Here is a 21662-nt window from a genome sequence, read left to right on the forward strand (position 1 = left end):
TAAAAATCGCCACATGTATTTCAGTATTGGCACTAACCTTCATGATGGCTGCTTGCTGCAGCTTAAGTGCTTTTTAAAGCACCCCCTCAAACTTCTTCATCTCCTAGAATCCTTCTTGCAGAAATGGCACCTTTTAAATAAGCGGGAAATTAACTTGCATTTTTGAAGACAGGTGATTCACTCTCCTACATGCTTACCTCTTCTTCTTTAAGAAAAGCTCATTTTTGTGAGCAATTCAGTTTTGTATTTCAGCTGAGGTTCCTCTAGCACCTTCACCCTGTACACAATTCATAACCAAGCCTATAACATCAGGGCAGATCCATAAAGAGCAAAGCAAGCTGCAGTCAGATGGGCTTGGCATGTACCCATAGGAGGCCAAATAAAGCAGTTTAGAGCTACAGGTTTCTGTGTTACATGCAGATGAGTTTAAACACAAGGAATGTATCATAAAGCCACCAAGTTAAAAACAAAACAAAAGAAAAAACCCTCAAACAACTGTTCAATATACACAAAAGACATTTTTTTAAATCCAAAGTAATCCTCTATGTTTTTTAGCCACAGACCAGAAAATAACTTATTCTACCAAAACTAAAAAAAAAAAAACACACAAAAAAAAAAACAACACATAATCAGTAGAAGGGCCACAGGGAGTTAAACCATGCTACAATCTACAGTAAAATACATGATGCAAGACAAAAAAAGGGTTAGCTTGTACTTCATATATGTATTTTTCTTTGCCTTCTATCAGCAATTAATTACATTGGCAAGTATTAGGTTTGCACACATCACTTTAGCAAATGTTATCATTCATAAACTGGGTGGCAAGGAGTCATTTGGCACAACGCTTATTTGTCAGCATAAACAAACATGCATTCAGCACTATCATTCTCCTACTCCTCAGTAAGTGATAGTCCTCTGGGTTTACCCATGATTAATTGATTTGAAGCAGAATGTAATTTACCTTTTCTTAAACAAGTCAGTCGCTTGCGATGAGCCAATTCAACTGTTTAAAGTTTCCTAATGCAAGGGCACAAACAAGGGGAAGTTCCAGCACTCAGTCCTCTCACTGCTTTTTCTCAGTCCCATTTAGTTTGATGCAATTTAACAGGAATTGCTGTAGTTTTTACTCAAACATTTTTTGTTTAGTTTCATTGAAGGACTCAGCTACATTCAGTTACTTAATTACACTATCACTACAAAATTACAACTTTTTCTGAAATGGCCTTATCTGAAAACACTCTAGATTGTAGATTTCTACATGGCACACAACACTTCTTATTTTTATATCTATTTTTCTATTATTGAAAAGGTTATGAATATTTAAACACAAACTGAATGCTTAAATAACAAGAGGGTAAGCATGCCCATTTTTAACCACACCTGTATACCACCATAAACAGACAACACAAGAGGACACACTTACAGAATTGTAGACTGAGGCTCAAAAAGGCTAATAAGGCTGCCAAAGCCAGCAAGAACAGAAAACGGTTTCGGAAAAGCATTATTATTCGTTCTGCTTTCTCTTCATGGTTTCATCTCTGTATACGAATGGTTCCTGCAAACAACAAAACAAAGGCAAACATATTTCAGATGCAGAAGCATCAAAATAAATTCAAATATCATTTTGACAGTGTAAAGTTATTTCTTAAAGGCAAGCACGTGAAGTGATTCAAGCAGTATCAAGCAGTTGTCTTGACAGCAGTTACATTTGCTATATTTCCACAACACAGGAACCTTTCAAGTAAATGAAGAATTTGCTTTTTCCCGTAGAGGTTTTTTTCTGCTAATGCAAGGTTAAGGCTCATCTCATAATATTATCAACATTTCTTTAACAAAAATATCTCATTCCAATGCAAAACAATTTGTGACAAGAATATTATCATCTAAGGGCTCTCAAGAGCAATTTAGTAAATCACCCCTAGAAAAGAACATAATCCGATAATGTGCTAAAAAAGTTATTTCCCCCTCCCCATTAAATATGTTTCAAAGTAGTTTCTCTAAAGAGCAGCCCTTTTACTAATACAAACTTACTTAAATTTAAGTTCTTATTTAAGAAAATAAAGATTTAAAAAAATTACCAGTACCACTATGCAGAGAATGGAACAGTGTATCAAATAAGGAGTAACACCTGGAATAATTTTGCATAAAAGTATTTTTAAACAACTGTTTCGACAAAGACTAGAATGACATATTTCAAATCAACAGATATTTATAGAAACTTCAAAACTCAAATAAGCTGTTGCAAGAGTTAAAAAAATATATTTCTCTTGAAAATACCTGAATAAGTAGCACTGCTAGTAAAAATGTCTCCCTTCCTCCTTGCAAAATGATATCACAAAAGCGCACAGAATTTGAACTGCACTGTTTTAACAGATGTCCATTTTCTGATGGAAAATGGTTCCACAGAAGGAATATTGGGGTTTTGTTGTCCCCCCCCTTTAAAAAAAAAAAAAAAAAAAAGCAGTCAGCTGCTCTTATAAGCAAAAGAGGCCTTTTTCTAGCACTGACAGAACATTGCAGGAAATTGCTTGGTCTTGAAAGAAATCTTCTGAGATTCCCAGGTCCTTTGAACTGGCTTCTGTTTACGACAGCACATCCAAAAATGTTGACAGAAAAGAACTTTTTTCCCACCAATGTTTTTTCTTGCTCTAACACTTACTTGCTCATAGAAAGAGATCTCTCTTGCTTCTTTTCTGCTTTTGAGAATAAAAAAAAGCTTATGTGCACATACAATTAAGAAATACCTGTTTACCAAAATCCTTCTGGGTTCAAAAAACTAACAACCTTACCAAGATTTTGATCTCAGTCTCTGAATACTGATAACCCAACAAGACTCAAAATTTCAAAATTTAAGCAATTATTTTCAAATGCTAATGAGAAAATTCTCCAAAAAAGTATTATGAATCACTGGATTTCTTATTGCATCTATTGTGTTTAGTCTTAAGAGTTGTTTGATCTGTGAACTGGCCATTTCCCAATGTGATTTCCTGAGTTTCAAGCAATGGGACTCAGAGCATAAATGGTCATCTTCCAGTAATGCAATCAATGGGACTTCCAGCACATGAAATTAAGAATGCATGTACATTTTGCAGGACCAAGGTCTGCCTGTCTCATTTTACTTCGAGAACCATCTTTACAGCCTTCAAAACTTTGGAACAACGGAAAGAACTAGAGGTTCTGCGAAGCAAGAAACCAGACCTGTCACAGCATTTTCCCAAAATGCCAATAGCACCATAGATGGCATGAGCGAGTAGTAATAAAAATAAATTAAAGAGAGAGGCAGAAGGAAGGATTTTAACTTAACAGTCTCAATTACTCAAAATCAAAGCTCTTCCTGGAACATCTTAAGGAAAGGTATGCCAACCTCACCGCTGAAACTAAACTAAGCTGCAAAGGAAAGAAGGTACAAGGATTAGTGAACACAAAACACTAGGAGAGTGTGAAGCAGTTAAGCCAAACAGATGGAATAACAGAAGGAAAAACAAAGGAAAAACAAAATTAGACTCAGCAGGGAGGAATAGGTAAAATATATTAAAAATTCTCAGGAACAAGAGTTCTTGTGTGCAGTCTACATTCATTAATGGCGCTGCTGCATAAATAAAAGTTGCCACATAAGAGGATAGATGACAATGTCAGAAAAAAAGAAGGTAACACGCACCTCAAATTAGCAAATAGTTTAGAGAAAAAGTTTAATCAGGTTTAAACCTTAATTGTAAGATCAGATGTTTTAAGACATTTAGGTACAAATAGTTAGGACACTATAAACAAGGTGAAAAGATTTTTCTTTTAGATGCACTTTAGCCCATCAACAAACTAAAGTTGCTGTGTCACGACTGATTAGGAGTAGCAAGGGTTCCTGTTGAGCAACTGATAAACAGGAGGCTGCCAATCCAATTTGTCCTGTTAGCAAACATCCTGGAATCCAGTGAGCTCGCGGGAGGCTGAGAACGGACGCAGCTGCTCCTCGGTGCCGGCACCCACAGGCTCCACGGGGAAAGCAGCACTCAGCCAGCCAACATTAAGTGGACGCGATACAACAAGCATTGCCAGCACTCAGTGAAGTGAGCACTTAGGAGCATATCCTAAGTGGGGAGCTTAAGGAAAAAAAACAACAAACCAACGACCTTACCTCCCCATAAAGCCATTTGCCTACGTACACTGCCAAAAAGCATGCACATTTGGGGTATTCAGAAAATACTACTGCATAAGAGGCTGCAGTGTTGCAGAGCATCTGCTGCTAACATGACATTTAGAGAATATTGATCTTTACCTATTTAATTTGCAGACGGGCCAGAGTGCAGGTCATGTCCAGCCTCACCATCTCCACTCGTAAGCTCTTAGTATACCCAAAGGTCAGTTTTATCAACAACTGACAGTGCTGCCTCTCCAGTCTCCAGGTCTGAGTTTTGGGTCTTTTCCTCCCAGATAAGTAAGTAGTTACTAGCTCCAAAGATCAATAAGGACTATTGTGCTGCAAACCAGGCAGAAGTCAGCATTTGAGTACTAGCGCTCTGCCAGTAGCTTCACAAGCGGACCCCAGTCACTGCTTTCCTAGCCCAGCGCTGATAACGGCTCTTTTGCTCAAGACAGAACATGAGACTGGATAAAGCCCTGTAGGACCAGGAACTTAGTTAGACAACATTAATTCCAAGAGTGACGCACATAAGCAGGCTAGACATTCTGAAGAATAGTTGTTATTAAAACATCCTATATCTAAATGCAGATAATTTAAAGGCTATTTCTTGAGCCACCTTTTGTGGTATACCTACCTAACCAATTCTTTTTTTCTTTTAAACATAATCCAGAAGATTCAACTCATCACAACAAGCCAGAATGACTCACAGCATTTAAAGTACCCTCAGCTCTTACCTAATCACGCAAGATGATGCCAACACAAACTAATGTAAGCTGCTAGACTACTGCATGCTCACACAAGGGTAAAAACAGTCTTAACAAGAAAAGGCCAGGCCAGGGAGTCAGGAGACTCTCCCTATGCCTCTGCAGGCTCTTGGAACAATTTGGTCAAGCCACATTCTTGCTTTCAGGCTATTTGACTGGAAAAGTTAATAACTACCTAGAAATGCTACAAAAGCAGCACATCTGAACCACACACACACACAAAATGCTGAAAGCCTAGAGCAAGCATGGGGCTCCCCAGTGCACAGCTAACCTACTTGTTCAGAAGGAGCTGGGTATTTCTAGCTACTGCTCCACATGCAACTCCCCACCCCCTTGCGTGCAAAGTGCAGAAAAAACACTCTAGTTTTGCAGGACTGTTATTAGCCAAACTATTCCTTTTGATTTTTTTTTTTAATCAAGCCCTGAAAATAACTTGACATGAACGCTTTCAAGTCTCTTGTAGAGTTAGTCATGACATTAAACCACCACTGCCATCAAACTTCTGTGCCAATTGACTGATATGATGGCCTCTAAATTAGCTGTATCCATCTAGAATACAGACCTACTATCCAGCATGAAGCCTAAGCACATTATCACACTGAATCACCATGACAGCTTAAATGAATTTACTTGATTAAAATAGCATGTCTCCATAAATAATCAATAGTACTCTTCAAAGTCTGCTTCAACAAAATTACTGCATTTATCTGATACGGCACATCAAAATGACACAGACTGCTGAAATACAAGTAAGCAAAAATGGTCACAATGAAATGTCAGAGAGAAATTGTGACTTTCCTCAAAAAGAAAGGAAGCATTAAGTCTGTACTTGACTATAGGTGAAAGACACATACAAGTCTATTTTGTAGCAAGTTCACAGAGCCTATGACAGAGGGCAAAAAGCCTATATAAAGTATGTTAAGGGTTATCTGGAATAACATTCATAGATAAAGTCATAGAAGAACACAGGGACTCACTTAATAGCCTGATGTCTCTACACTGCAGATGACAAATCCATCAACTTGAGAGTTTTTAATTAGAATTGCTTTTAGATGCATCTTTCATCTTTCCTCTACATATGAGGGATTATTTCCCCAAACAAGCTCTGTTTTGAAGGCATCTGAAATGAAGGTGACAGCTCCTGATACAATTATGAGAAAGACTTCTTGCCTTTACTTTCACGTTAACTAGTGATACTCCACCAATTATTCCCCAGTCATTCAGCAGCTGACTACTAGGCAGTACTTTTTTTCCATCTGCTAATATCCACAAGTTCAGCACCCAGACAGTCTCAGACAGCTAAAGAACTCCATACCCTTAAACTGGAAATTACAGAAAAGAACAGTGTCAGCAAGTGGAGCAAGCTAATGTTTTCTTTGGTGCTTTAAGTAAGGGTTTCAGGGTTTTTTTCCCCCTACTGGGCAATATTCCTGCAGAAATGAAAAATAATGTCTGGCTTCTTGTGGTTATGACCAAATCCACCTCTGTTACAAAAACCTATGGCAAGTACTAGAAAAGAAACAGCAACACTCAGAAGAACTGATTGTGAGGCCAGCACAACCTGCTTAGTTACTCATACTTGTAACTGGCACATTGAGGAAACCCTTACAAAACCCTCGCAGCTAATTATAATTTCAGCCAGTTAAAGTGGACACATATTCCTGCTACACTGGAGTCGCACTTTGCATAGCATCATGAAGCAATGAAGCTAGCACCTGTAATAGTGTTAATCACAATTCTCAGTCTCTATTTATTTTCTCATCAGAAAACAAGTGTTCAATTTTTTTGAGAGCTTTTTTCTTTAATGTGAAACAGGTCATACCACTTGACACAAAAACCAAGTTTCTAGAAGAGTAAAACCTGCTCAGTAATGTTACTCACGTTAGCCCACCCCATGGCTTAATCTGGAAGTAAATTAGTAATTACAGAAAACACAGAACTTGACTGAAAGTATAAACAGGTCAGCAGGCATATGAGAGAGCATAAGATAAGGAAAGCCCTGATAAGAAAAGGCAACATATGACTCGACAGTAATCATGCACACAAAGGACAGAAGGCAGTGCATATGTAACCAAGTATAACTCTATTTTAATATGTAAAAAGTAATAGCTATTTATAAAACATTTTTTAATTTATTTTCAAATTACCTGACTTAACGTTCTAGCAGCAAGCTTGGTATTTGAAACATTTAAATACCCACATCTAATTTTCTGTTTTCTCCTGCTCCAAAAGTCTTCCTTATCTATTACTTCTAGAATCCTCATCCTGGCACAGCTGATCTTCTTGAGATCTGCAAAAGCTATTGAAAATGGCACAGCAGTATTGCATAGTCTGGCAAAGCAACCAGCACAAGCTCTGACTTCATTAACGCTGAGGAATTAAAGAGAGCTCTTACTCAAGTTTGGTCCCTCTTTGCAGCACTCATTATTTGGACTGGGCAGTAAATATACACCCGTTTCAAAGCTCTCTGTTTGCTAGAAAGAGCATAGACACAGGCGGGCCACCACGGGAGAACCCATCAGTGCAAGCACCTTGAAGTTCAGCTGGAAGAGACCAAGAACTACTCGAATGCAATAGCAAACAACTTCAAAGGAGACACAGGGGGGAGAAAGGTAGCCCAAGGAATCACGATTTCTTACTCTTAAAATCCTCAGTGTGATAAACCACTTTCACTGTTCAACCTCAAAGGTCAAAAGACTGGAGAAGGTTGGGACTGCTACAACAGCTACGTTTGAAGAGGCTGAAAGAATACTCTTAAGGCCTCTCTCCCTACTGGTAGTCTAATTGACACTAATGACTTGGAGGGGAGGAGGAGGAGGATGCTTTTCTGGGGGCAAGGGGAAATTATTCTAATTGGCTGACATGAGACATACAGTAATCTTCATGCACAAGCTTGTTTAGAAAACTAGAATTTGGTTGCAATGCTTTAACCATAACAAAATTGGGAGGAAGAGAAGAATGGAAGAGAAAGTTTAAAGATAATTCATCATCTCTATAACAGAAACATCCCAGAAAACCCCAAGCTGCGTCAAGAAAAAAAGAATGCTGTAGGCTAATAAAGCAACCTTTTAAGTTTTGAAGATGTCCTGTACTAACAAAACTATCACTGGGTGTTGCACGTAAAGGTGAAGAGTTGCTTAGCCTTCAAAAGTGATGAAGGGACCATTAGATCACACCTTAAAGATGATCCTCTGTTCTCAAAAGAAAACGTCCACTTCACTCTCAGACCTCGGCTTTGAAATCTCAAGGTATGCAAACAGATACCATGATGAACATTTTAACCATCTGTTTATCCCAACCAGCTTTCAGGTTTAAACAGGACTGAGACACAATTTTATACTGCAAATTCTGGGAAAGCAATTTTCAGCTTACAACCAAAGTGCATCTTTCAAATAGCAGTTCCCAGATTTTCAGTTCTGTTCTACTCAGAAATGACTATTATGATTTGCTTTCTTTCACAGATCAGCCACTACAGATGCAAGCAGGACAAGTTCTACATACAATTTAGTTTTGCATTTGATTTTTGTCAGTCCAAGTCCTTTAGAATACATTTCTTTTATGCAAACTAGAACCTACAAGTCTATGGAATGTTTAATAAAACTGGTCTTAAACACAGCCATACAGAGATGTCTACATTCAAGTTACGTTTCGTGCACATGAATGTTATAACATTACAAGTCTCCTTTATGACTTTTCCAGTATTGAAAGTCGATTTATTTTGGAGCCAGAGCGCTCCTGTTCCTGGATTTTCCGTAGAACTGCATCAGTTTTCTGACGAAATTATGTGCATGTTTTCTTGAATAAAAATAACTGAAAAAAGTGTGAGAACTGTTAAAGAAAATGAGAAGATCATTACATAATTTGATTCTTTTGTCTCTCTCATACTTCCACAGAATAGCATTTAGATATAACAGGCTACCTCACCAGTACTCTGACCACACATCACCTTGCAAGGGACCATTTCTAAAACCAAATGTTTCTGGTAATTCAAACAGCACTTTTTTTATTTTATTTTTTTTAAGAAAAATAATCTCCATGTAAGCTGTAAATATATCCTTTTTATTGAGTAACATTTCAAAATTGCATTTAAGAAGCACTTGAACACTGATACAGTATTTTGTAAGAGTGACCACAATCATTTTTAGTCATTAAAGAATATCAGTAGTGCAATTATTTCTACATAATCAATAGTTCTTAGAGACAGCAGCATTACTAAGAGAAAACAAGTAAACGCATGAACTAACTTTTGAGGGTGAAGGTAGGTATAGTACCAAAACATAAGATACCGTAAGTAACCAGTTCCTCCAGGAGCATGCTATTGTGCTCGACCACTTTTCCGCCTCCAATCTCTTTGCTCTTCATAAAACCATAATCAGGATATACCACAGCAGTTCTGACCAGCTGCAATTCAAACATTTCTACGTCCTGCATGTCCTTCCCTAAAAAACACCTCAATTTAAGTTTAGTCTCCTTCCCCTCCTTCCCAGAATACTCCCCGCTGTAGAGGTTCAACTTGGAGCCAGCTTGCTGCCTTGTGCCCAGACTCTGGCAGCAGCCCGGTGGCAGGACTCCTCCTCCTACTGACTCCACTATTCCATTTACAAAGAACGTCAAGCGCTCCTGTCAGCCACAACACAGACATGACGTGAGCCTACATTAGCTCTGACAGTAAACAAAGAGACTGCACAAAGAAGCAATTATGAAACATTTATTGCAACCTGTCTTTATTCTCCTTTATGTTCTACTTTATGTGCCCAATTTAGACATATATTTAGACCAAAGGACAAAGTGATGGTCAGCACCAAAATTCATGCTTGTGCATTTGCTCTCTTTGCATCAGCATTTGTAGTCACACTCATCGGTTGGTGACGCTCAGTCACATCCCTTCCCTGGGGGAGGCTCGGGGCCGGGACAGGAACCTCTTTCCACAGAAGTCTGCTCCACACTACGGAGAATGGGCAAAGCTGCACACTGCACCTACAGGGACTCTTACTTTGGTCCTTCAAGCAGGTTGTCAAGATATATTTCTACCTGAGTACTGACTTCTCTAATTATGAATGTCTGCACTTCCACACGGGTTCTGGATTTCCAAATTGTAGTTGTGCTGATTCTTCTTTTCATCAGGTGTCCTAAGGCAAATATATTTCCTTCACCTTTAATAAGTGCCAGACAGTTCTCCCCCTAGTTGCCGTTTTTCAGAGGCCTCATTCTGCCATACATCACTGTAAACTATCTTTTTACCCTTTACCCTGGTCCCTTTTGCAGAATTTGTCCCTCTAGATATTCTCAAGTCCCACCAACCATCTATCTTTCTCATTCTTCCTAGCAGGATTTGGCCAACCTTAATTCTGTCAGTACATGCATATCAAATATATATATATATATATATATAATACATATATATATATAGCTTACATATGCAACACTCCCCTATACCAAAGGTATACATAACACTTTTTACAGTACATAACAGAATATAACAATACTCATCTTTCATTGATTATATGTCAAAAAATCTGTAGGTACACAAATTGGAAGAAGGTCTTACAAGATTACTTGATCTCTTCTGGTCAGCAACACTTTGTTTAGTGCAAGCACTAAATATGATCAAAGTTTTAACTTTGCAACTGCTGGTTATAAATAGGAAGCATCCAGAAAAGGAATGGCAATGGATGCTGTGATGCCACCTGACCTATCTAGGTTATCTTGCTGGGCTTGCTTCTAAGTCAGTACACTTCCAGCAAAACCACCAAAACATAAGAGTGAAAACATGCTACAGGAGATTTTCATTGCGCTTTCCTACTTCAGTGTTTACAGAGATCAAGTGATAAGCCCACATATTAGAGCTCTTGTTACAATTAATCTACACTGCTGTTTCCAGTTATTTTAAGTCACAATGGCTGTAGTACCAATTTGTATAAACATGAGAGCAAAACCTGGGCTTTCATACACTCTTGGGTTTCATGCCTATGCATTTCTCCAACAGAAAAAAAAATCTAAACTAAGTATGCGGTATCTTTTAGTTTTTCTAATTCTGAGCACAAAATAAAGATTTGGTTTACTCCTATTAGTTAAAAGAAAGGACATAAAGGCTACGCAGTAACAGAAATAAGTAACATCACTGGCATCAAAGGCATGTCCTTCTGCAGAAAAAAAAAAAAAAAAACTGGAAAACAGAATGGGGTATTTTAAACATAGTTTTCTCTATGCCAACACACAGATAAACTGCGTGTATGGATAAAACTTCACATTTTCCAGGTCACACCATTCTTCCTTTGACCACTATTTTTAGGATAGGATTTATACAGAAACTCATCTGCAGCACCAGACACAAAGGGTTCTACCAACAACAGCATTAGGTACAAGCACATGCTGCTGCCATTTGCGTTTTTGTAACGCTCTGAAGTTTCCCTTGCTGTTCCCTTCACAGACCCTCTTTCCCCTCCTTCATCCTATTAGGATATTCATTTTATGCTATGCCAGTTACAAACCTGCCCAAACAAATCCAAAAAAAAAAAAAAAGTATGAGGAACCTACACGTTTTAGGTTATCAAAATGAAGACTGAGAAAGATCATTTCATTCAACAGAAGAAAACCCACGTACCTACTGCCACTGTAAGATCTCTCCAAGTATAGCAGTTACTGTTAATATGGATACTGTTTTAAACTTCCAGTGTGGCTTAAAACTCACATCTTAACAGAGCATGATATAGCATGGGCTGCTTTCTTTCACATCACAGGGAGGCTTCACTGTTGTGTCAAAAACCTGCCAATATAATCCAGTCTATAATCAAATCAAACAACAAAGCCTTAAACAGTTTTTAAATCACTTTGGATCATAAACTATTCTTTTTAAACAAGACTTCATGGCAAATGAAAATCACAAGTACAGTAGCCACATCAGAAATGACTACTGCAATTCCCTTGCCAGCTTAATGCCTCTTCTCTCATTTTCACATTCCTTTTAAGAACTGAAATTTTCCAAGCTTTGGTTTTCCAACTGTGATGAATTCACAGGTCTTATATGGTTTACTTGTTTCAATAGCAAACGTCTGAGAGCACGAAACGCTTCAAAAAGTAGGCGTCCTTAGCTCGGGTTTCTTTTGATCCATTTAAAGCCGTAGTTCAAGGGATCCTTCCATTCAAGTGATCTTTCCATTCTCAATAAGCACTTTAGCCTGGTCTTACCTAGCGCTTTTTGGTTGGAAATAAGGTCAGCGTCCTACAGCTCAACAGCTGCCCACAAGTTACTCTGCAGAAATTTGAAAATATGTATCAATGATAGCACTTCACTTTAGAGGCCCCATGGAAAAAAAAATTTAATGTGTAGGAATTTATCACAAGCCCAGCTCTTTGTTATCAGCTTCGGCAGTATCACCACACTCCTATTCCTTTTCCTCTCCCATGATAGGCCATACACTTCCACTTCTCTGAACTGCAGGGAAAGTAAAAACAAAAACTAAGGAAGTGCTTTTACTTCCTTAAAGGAAACTGAGCAACTCTTTTTCAACATTATTATAAAACAACTTGGCAGAAACCTTAAGATTTTTGATGGCTCCAGGCCAGAACTGAATCATAACTGGCAGAAAAACCATCCTACAGGATACAGGCAATTAAATAATTCTTTAAAAAAAACAGCACCAAAAGATAATTATTTTAAACTTGTAAATTTAAAATGGCATCCCATATGCTCCGAATGGTACATGCACAGACTCTAATCACATACAGATCACAGCCAGCAGCCGATCAGATAAAGTTATAGCTCCAAAAATTGTGTAAAGGCAAAGCAGTTAGCATGCTTGAGTTGTTATAGGGCTTTTAGTTAAGTTCTTAAATTTTTTCATTTTAAATTTTTTGAATGACTCCTCCTCCTATAACACTCCCCCATGCCCTCATTTCCAAAACTAATCTTTGAACATGCCTCTGATCACGAACCTGCCTCCCCCTGCTCCAGTGTCAGGGGTTGTTTTCTGCTGCAAATACCCTCTCCTGGCACTGACTTCGAAAGCAAACGCTGCCGGGATTCATTCAGAACTAACTGCAATCAACCCACGAGCTCAGGCTGAACAAACAGATGAGTAAAGAGGTTTTGGTTAGAAACCTCATAAATGTATGAAATATAGTTTATTTTCCTAAAGCACATTCAATTTATCCTATCCAACATTTGAGTTGATGTTAGTATGAAGGACAATATTTTTCTCCACATGTCTGTCCTGAGATCAAGTTAAACCGATTTGAAGATGCGACCTAAGCTCACAAATCTACCCCTATCCTTTTAATCCAAAATGATCTTACGCTGGGTCTATTCATCACCTGCCTGCACTGCTGCTGAAAGGTCACACGCCCGTGGTTCTCACGGGTTCACACAACTAGGCTCATTTGCTCACAGTACTAAATTCAATGAATTTTGGGAGATTTCAGTTAAGTTCTAAGGTCTAGCTGACTTAATACTCCGAGCTCTTCAGCTTACTCACCATCCCACCTTGCATCCCCTTTTCAGGAGGTTGTTTATCCTTCGTCCTCTGGAAAACTTCTAGAATCTGAACCCACTATGGTCCCTTGGCAACTCACCCGAGATTACCCATAACCATTAGCTAGCCAGGATTTCAGCTTACCCTATGGTGTAGCATTTTACATCTGTTGACTTGGCCATTACAGAAAGTTTACCATAAGGCAAAAAACAGTTTTGCTAAGTTATTCCTATCTCATGCATACATGAAAAACAGCAGCTCAACAGCCTGACATGAGAAATGTTTGTGAGAAAGGGATGGGAGGACTGATATTTTTATTACCAATTACATTTCTATTCCATCCTTGAGCTCAAGCTACATTTTCAATCCTCATCTGAAAGTGTTTTTTCTCCTAACCGTGTCCTCTGCTACGACATCTGTTCCATTCCAGCATCATACGCTAGGTCATCCAACACTTCCATATTCAAGCACCTCTGTGCACTGCACAGTCACAAGGATTTAAAACCACAGTGTAGATAAACACAAGTGTTTCCTGCCTCACAAACAGAAAACCTTTGTTTCTTTCTACAGGTTATACTTTTACTTACTTGCAGCACTGACAGCTGGCAGCACGTACTGAAAAAAGCACTAAATAGACTACTGTGCTTTCTTCTTGCAATCTAGCTCCAGACTGGTGATGAGACAGATGCATTAGGGACAGTGAGCACCTTCTGCTCCCCTTTCTTCCCCACAGCACTTCATACAATTGCCATCTTGCTTGGGTGCTGGGCACCACACTGGGGAAAGCGCCCGGCTCCTTGGCAAACAGCAGAAGAGCAGGCCTGGCGTCTTCCCCCATCCTCCCGACTGTAGCACAAATTAAGCTCAAGAAACAACACGTCATCTTACTATTAGAGAGAGCTTGGACACAGAGGTACTAGCAGGCAGATTAGTTCTTCACAAGGAAGAATAAACAAAGGTTCAGGTGAACCACACTGGCATTAAACGCGATGTCCTCGCATCTCATCCGAAAAGTCCACTGCATTACACCCCAGTTCATCCTGGGACACAGTTTTGTTGCTTCCCTCCAGGAAGTTACTTTCAGAATTGACGGGCCGGAGGGAAGCTCCTCACAAAGGTAACCAAAAGCATACCTAAAAACGCAAGCCTGCGTTCAGGCTGCTAACCGATGAACAATTAGGAAGCCAACTCAGCAACCAGAAATATGAGGAAGAGGAACAAAGTATGAGAAATATGGAAAGATGTCAGATACAATGTCAGTATTACTCTGTCCTTTCAAAACGATCTTTAACAACAGAGTGTACTGGGTATTCGTGGTGCCTCTATTTTAATCACCAGAGAATATCAGCAGTAGAGAATATAGTAGTCTTCCACTGCATAAGTATGATGAAATTTATCATAGCAGGCACTGAGACAAATTTACCAGGTTTATTTTCAAATTAGAAAACATTAATCCTATGACAACTTTCTGTGGGCATTGACTTCATTCTTATCACATGAAATGCTAAGGATGCTGCAAGAGCTAAGGACAAAACAGCTGCAAATCAATTACCAACCAGTATTGCTGAACGGTGTCTTTTCTGAGTGGCATGAACAAATAAGCCTAATGATTTCAGCCTCCAAAATCAGTTGTTTTTAAAAAATACCTATAAATAATCTAGCTTTTCAATGCCCAGGTTTCCCCCCGCCCCACTTTTTAACCAATATGAAACAGTCCATGAGTCTTGCTCTGAAGGCCTTCCCCGTTTAGCACACCATCACACATTTACCATCCACCTATGCAGTCCTCCTGGCAAACATTCCTATTTTAATAGAACATTGCACAATGAAAACATGCTCATTCATTTTTGCTGTTTAGGATTAAGCTTTACACTTGCAACACTGGCATTATCCAGACACAATAAAATATCATTATCTGATTAAAAAAAAAAAATACATAGTAAAACAGTGATTCCAACAGTACCTTTTCCCACTCTTTAAAATGCTACTGAGAAAATGTCACACCCAGCTGTAATCAAAGACCACATGCACTTTCAAGACAAACAAGAACATAAATTTTGAATTCTAAACTAAACCCTGATACCACAAAGCAAGTCATATGGGCTTTGTCCACGTGCTCCTGCACAGACATGAGTCAAGATTCAAGTATCTTCCACTACAATTTTTAGAGGATAAGATTTCTTAAACTTTCAGCCCAAAATTGTTTACAAAGCTAAGTGGTTGTTTAAGGAGTCACCACCTGGGTTTCATCACAGTGTAGCCTGATTTTAGTAGCAAATGAAGCAAGTCATAGCCTGTTCAACATTTCTGGCATCCTTCTGGAAAGTTCCTATATAAAACTTCAGTCATCATCATCCCACATGTAGCTTTATGAACAACTGTTTCCATTTATATTTCTACTTCTGTGTAATTTATACCATGCATCAGCCTGCATTTATTATGGAAGGCATTCTGGAAAAGCACTGCAAAGGAAAATGTATTTTACAGCACAACCTTTTTATCTGTACTGAAATATTTTAGTACAATTCCAGTAAAATTACCATGACTCTAGAAATCATGCAAGTAGAAATCTTGCATGAAATCTACATTTAAAGTCTCCCACCAGGCATTTGGCATTTCTTCCCATTTTTCTACACAATTTAAGCTTTTATTTAAAATTAAATTTTTCAGCCAAGCTCGAGTATTTTTAAAGACAACCTTTTGAATGTGAATCAATGCACAGCTCGCTTCCTGACTCTCCTCTCTCTCACCGTGAGTCATGATATAAAAGCTACGTTCAAATGCTATTCAAATGCAGTCTGCTGCTTGAACACAACCAACCACATGGTTTGGCCAACATCTGGACCAGCGAGGGCCTCTCTGAACAAATCCTTCCTCGCCTCCAAGGCCGCGGTCTTGCAGCCTTTGTACGTACTAGTCAACTGCAAGCCCATACAGCGGAGCTGCCACGCTGTCTTACTGTGCATCCGATCAGTAACTAGTCTGTGCTCCTATCAGTAACGCTCCAAAACCTTCCTGTGTTACCTGTAACAAACTCCGTCTTCTTCAAGTCCTCTCGCACTCCATCTATCAAATGATTCCTTTAACACTTAAAGTAACATCTGTATATTTTGCATGCACTTCCCACTTACGCCTTGAGAGGGTATCGTCATCGTTTTGGTAAAGGCAGACTTTAATATCTGGCATCCCGCCCTGCTGAATGGTTAGGGTGCCACCTCCTCATTTGTAGCATCTACCACAAGCAATGCTCCTCCAGGTGGAGGAATACAAAGCATACATAAAATAGATGTCTTTATAGTTCATTCCTACACTCACTTGAGCAACACAAATCTCACCAAGTTTTTTTCATATTGCCAGTATTCTTTGTATTACTTAAAAACAGAATGAGAACCTTGGGGAGAGGAAGAGAACATGCAACTAGAACTAATCATAAATCCAAATAAAAGTCACTCTTAGGACTATATTAATTTGGCATTCATCTTCTGGGCAATGATATGCAGATACGCTCAAGATTGAATGCTTTCATAATAAAAATTTATCTGCAACTTCAGCAAGAAAGGCATTGTCCAGAAAAATTCAACCAGAACCTAAGTGCAAAGATCTCCTATGAGATTATGGAAAGAAACAAAGACCTACATAAGAAGTCTTGCAGGACATTTAGGGTTTCTTTTGTCTGGGGAGGTCGTGGGGGAGAAGAAGCCGGCAAGAGTATATACCCCACTGTCAAACCACTGGGGAATGCAAACGTCATGGGGGACAGTCCTACCACACACCCCGAAGCATTGCTTTTGTGTGCATTCATTCCAAGATGTCCATTTTTTAAACTAAAAAAGCCCAAAAAACAAGTGAATGCTGGTAGTGAAAAGCAAACTCACAATTATAAAACTGAAACAATATAACTAAGTGTCTAAAGTCTAAGTAAACAGGTAATTACTGTACAATATCGCACCAAAGCAGTTTTATAATTCTGTTGCCAGAACTTCACACGAGACCCAGCTATTCCTCAATGCTTCCTCTTTTGCTGAGCATGGAGCTGTCTCAGTATGCACTGAATCTTATGAAAATTAATGTTTCAACACTGCTGAGTTTACATAAAATATTTAAGAAACTACAATTAAAAGCCATTAGTGTGAGAAGCATATGTGTTTTAACCATATGCACTACTTTTAGTTACCTTTTTGAGAAGATTAAAATTAAGCAGCTTTTGCTTTTCATCCCACACACACCCTCCCACTACAAATTCTGTCTGAGCTAATCCTCCTTCTACAGACGTCAAAACAGGGCATAAGTATTACAGCTACTTATTACTAAAGCGTGTTGGTTTAATATCCCATTACTACTGTAATACTGGCACAATAACTTATTACATGTGACAGCTTTTGCAGTTATGCAAGGATAGATCCACTTAGTCTGTAGTTTTCTCATCCACACAGAACTATGCGCCTAAGATTTGTAAAAGAGAAAAATTAAGATCTGAACTAGATGCTCATCCCGGACTTGCGTGGCAGAGGACACACCAGGCACGTAAGGTCGCCACACGCACTCCTCCCACCCGCTCGCCCCCACTGTCCTGCCTTCAGGTGAAGCCAGCCAGCCAGAAACGCATACTGCGAGGTTCACAAGTGCGTTCTTCAACCCTTCACTCTCTATCATTAAAAATATGTATAGAAATATTCTTTTTAAATGCAATAACCTGCACGAAGGCCAAGAATATCTGCATGTCAGAAAGCATTTCAGATAAATAAGTATATATACACATATTGTATGCATGCATAACCAGTGCTTCTCAAACAGTTCAGAATTAGTCTGCAGGAACCTGGAGTAAAGACGCACATTCAGAAGTCTGTTCAAGACTATAAAACAAAAGAAAAACTTTAGGTTAAAACGCATGCCGCGGAAGGGACCGCTGTCAAACCCGCTACAGACAGGTAGCGCCACAAAAGCCAGGCGCCGTAAACCCCGGCGAGGCGGCCGCGGGCGAGGCGCGGCAGCGGCCCCGGCCCGGCCCGGCCCCGCGGCGGCAGCGCGACGCCGCTGCCCCGGCCCGGCCCGGCCCGGCCCAGACCGGCCCGGCCCAGACCGGCCCGGCCCGGCCGCCTCCCGGGCGGCGCAAAGTTCCTGGCCGAGCGGCCGCAGGCACCGGCGCCCCACCGCCAGCAGCGCCGCCGGGTGCCCGGCCCGGCCGTCCCGGTGCCGGTGCCGCCCTCCCAACGGCCGCAGCCCCCAGCGCCCGCGGCGCCCCCGCCCCGCCGGAGCCGCCGCGTATTAACGGGGGCGCTGGGGGCACCCGAGACGCCGCGGGGCCCCGCGCCGAGGCGCCGTCCCACCTGCCCGCCCGGGACGGCGGCACCGGCACCGCGGGGCACGGCTCGCCCGCCCGCCGCGGTGGCGAGGGGACGGGGCCGCCCGCCCGCAGCGGCGCCTCCTACCTGCCCCGCCGCGCTCAGCGCCTCCTCCCCGAGCTGCGGCCGGAGCGCGAGCGGGAGCAGGAGCCGCCACCTCGCCACGGCTCCGGCTCGGGAGCCCGCGGAGCGCCCCGCGCCGTGGCGAGCACCGCCCCCCGCGGCCGCGCCGCCCTCCGGCGCCCCCTGCCGCCCGCCGCCGGGCCCTGCAGCGGGGGCCCCCCGCCCCGCCCCGCCGCCCCGGCCGGCCGGGCGGGGCGGGGCCGCCTGCGCCACGAGGCGCCGCTGCCCGCGCCGCCTCCTCAGCGGGCGCGCGCGGCCCCCTGCTCCACCCCCGCCCGCACGCGGTGACCGTTAACGGCTGCGGCCCCGACCCGCCCGCCGCCGCGCAGGTCGGTCGCGGCCGCCCTCGCAGCGCTGTGGTTTGGGGGGGGGGGGGGGTGGGGAAGGGAAGGGAAGGGATTCCTCTCTTCCTCTTGCCTACATTCGTGAGACACCAAAGGGACGCTCTGGCTGTAGTAACACTCCCTTCGAGCGCGTTCCCGCACATCAGTGCTGTTTTTCAACATCCCCCTGCTGCTCCCAGGGTTTAAGTACGTGGCTGTGCATATGGGACAAAAGTCTGACAGACCTAAGCAAAATGATTATTATTGTTAATGACTATATGCAAAAAGCACTTGTGAATTCTCAACTGACTGAGGAGTGCAGCTGGAGGTTGACACAAACTGCCACTTTGAGAAATACCAATTTTCAATCCCTGTCAAAGGAGCATTCTGTGTAATTTAAAGACAGGATATCTTTCATATATCTTTTTAATATCTTTTGTATAGTTAATGCAAGCAAAGTCATTTCATCACTCACACCGAAGTATTTGGCACCATTTATTTGCCCATCCAAAGCCTCCATGCTAATCTGTCTTTCCTCTCATGAAGCTGATTCTTCCCTACCATCAGTATCACACATTTAATCCCGCAGCTGATCATCTTTTGCATATCCCCATTTTTCATGTATCCCTAAAACTAAGAGTCTAAGACTAATCCTACAGATTTGTGGAACACTGAATCTTAGCTCTTTTCACTCCTACTTTGACATGCCTGTGCAGGACCTATGCAAACAGGATCAAAGTGGAAAGATGTGGCGACACTACACAACTCACACCAATGTTAACCACAAATTGCTCTAGAGCTTTTGTTGCATTTAGGAGTCATTTCAATACAGTTCCACTTATGATCCCAGGTATTTCAGCTCCCACCTGCACTGTCATGCCACTCTACCAGAGAGTGGCCTTATCTGTGTGGCCTCCACTGTCCTGGGGTCATGATGACCAGCGATCACTGCCCTGTCAATAACAGCACACAGCCAAACTTGCTTTCTTTGATATTGCATATCCCCAGAGCTGACATGCCTAGCAAAAGAGAGCAAGCACGTTTTTCTGGCCACAGTATTCCCCTTGCCCAACTGGTATGATTGCAGCTGGACCTGTGCTGAGGTCCTCCTCCTCTTCACCTTCCAAGCAAGGAAGTAGGAATTCACACAGCTTTGCCCAACAGAGTCCCAGCTGCTTGAGGGTGTCATCCTGGTGGTGTGGAGAGCAGTGGTCCATCTGCAGGGCAGAAAGGGGGAGCCTTTTCCTACTACTGCTCTTTAAGCACATGGCCAGAGATGCTCAACAGCATGATGAGCTGCCTCCTGGCCAACACCTGCACATCAAATACACAGAAGCTGCTGTTCTTCCCAGCTACCAGCTAATTTTTTTTATTTTTTTTATTTAAAAACAGTGCCAATAATGTGAAAAAATGTTTTACAGAAAAATAAAAGACAAATTATGGGACCCCAGTTGGGGAACAATGGGACTTCTGACTGCTGTTGCCTAGGTCACTCCAGGGCATTGTAAGATTGTATAAATCCCAACAGTAGCACAAAGAAATCTGGCCTATCCCTGCCCACAAAGCTGAATACATACTTCAGAGAAAAATCATCTCCATATGGAAACAATGATTTATGATGATAGCAAATGCTTGCCAGGACAGTTACACTACCATCTGCATCCAGAACAAAGTGCAATTCACAAAGGATATGGAATTCAGGAACTTCCAATCTGTTCTGTGTAATAAAAGGATTTAATTTTCTTCACAGAATCTTTTTGCTTTGGAGAATAAAATACAGCTGTCTATACACAAATGACATTTTAACTTAGAGATAAAATCATTAAGCTATTTATAGCACAAAGGACAACATATGCATTCAAAGCTATTAATACCCTGAAAATTCCTCTGTATAGACCCCATCTATTTGTATTTTATGAAGATGAAAATAGAGGAGACAAACTGAATACTCACAAGGCAGGACACTCAGGCTGCAACAAATCACTATCAGCTTTGGGTTTATGGATGGTCTCACCATATCACTTCACTTGATATTTTGGTCAACTGGATCTACTTCCTCCTATACATACCATTATGAATCCACAGATCTTTGAATAGCAGAAATACTATTACATATCATCAGAATTTGCTCTTCTGGCAACGTCTTCAGGAATCCCTGCGGTAGAGTGAATTTCACTGTCTACAAATTAACAAAGATTTTGGCACATTAACCAAACTTCAGCTTTGAGTACGTATGGATGCTAAACCTGTGAGTAAGGTCACTAACATCCACCAACTGCTACAGAGACAATCTGCTATTACATGTAGTCAAAACACTAGCGTTCCTCTATCTGACCTCAATCCAAGGAGGTAAACTGGCAACCTAAATTACAGGGGATAGGTCACTCTGAAATGCATCCCTATCCAGGGAGGTTAGTATTAATTTTATGGTTTAGTTAGACTTCAGGCTGCTGATTCTAATTCTGCATTATTTTAATGATAATTAAGTATACTCCAACTGTTTG

At 41.1% G+C, this 21662-nt stretch overlaps 1 protein-coding gene across 1 annotated transcript in view; it reads right to left on the reverse strand.

Moving 5' to 3' along the window:
- The window catches only part of PXYLP1 (2-phosphoxylose phosphatase 1), a 63016-nt gene extending 44100 nt beyond the window's left edge, over positions 1–18916 (reverse strand). Inside the window, exons 1-2 of the mRNA XM_067301471.1 lie at positions 18800–18916; positions 1424–1555 (exon numbers count right to left, since the gene is read on the reverse strand). Coding sequence (XP_067157572.1) covers positions 1424–1502 — 79 coding nt within the window. The 5' untranslated portion in view covers positions 1503–1555; positions 18800–18916. The remainder of the gene's footprint in view (positions 1–1423; positions 1556–18799) is intronic.
- Between the last annotated feature and the right edge of the window lie 2746 nt (positions 18917–21662).

The sequence above is a fragment of the Apteryx mantelli genome, chromosome 9 (assembly GCF_036417845.1).
Source record: "Apteryx mantelli isolate bAptMan1 chromosome 9, bAptMan1.hap1, whole genome shotgun sequence".
Taxonomy (NCBI): domain Eukaryota; kingdom Metazoa; phylum Chordata; class Aves; order Apterygiformes; family Apterygidae; genus Apteryx; species Apteryx mantelli.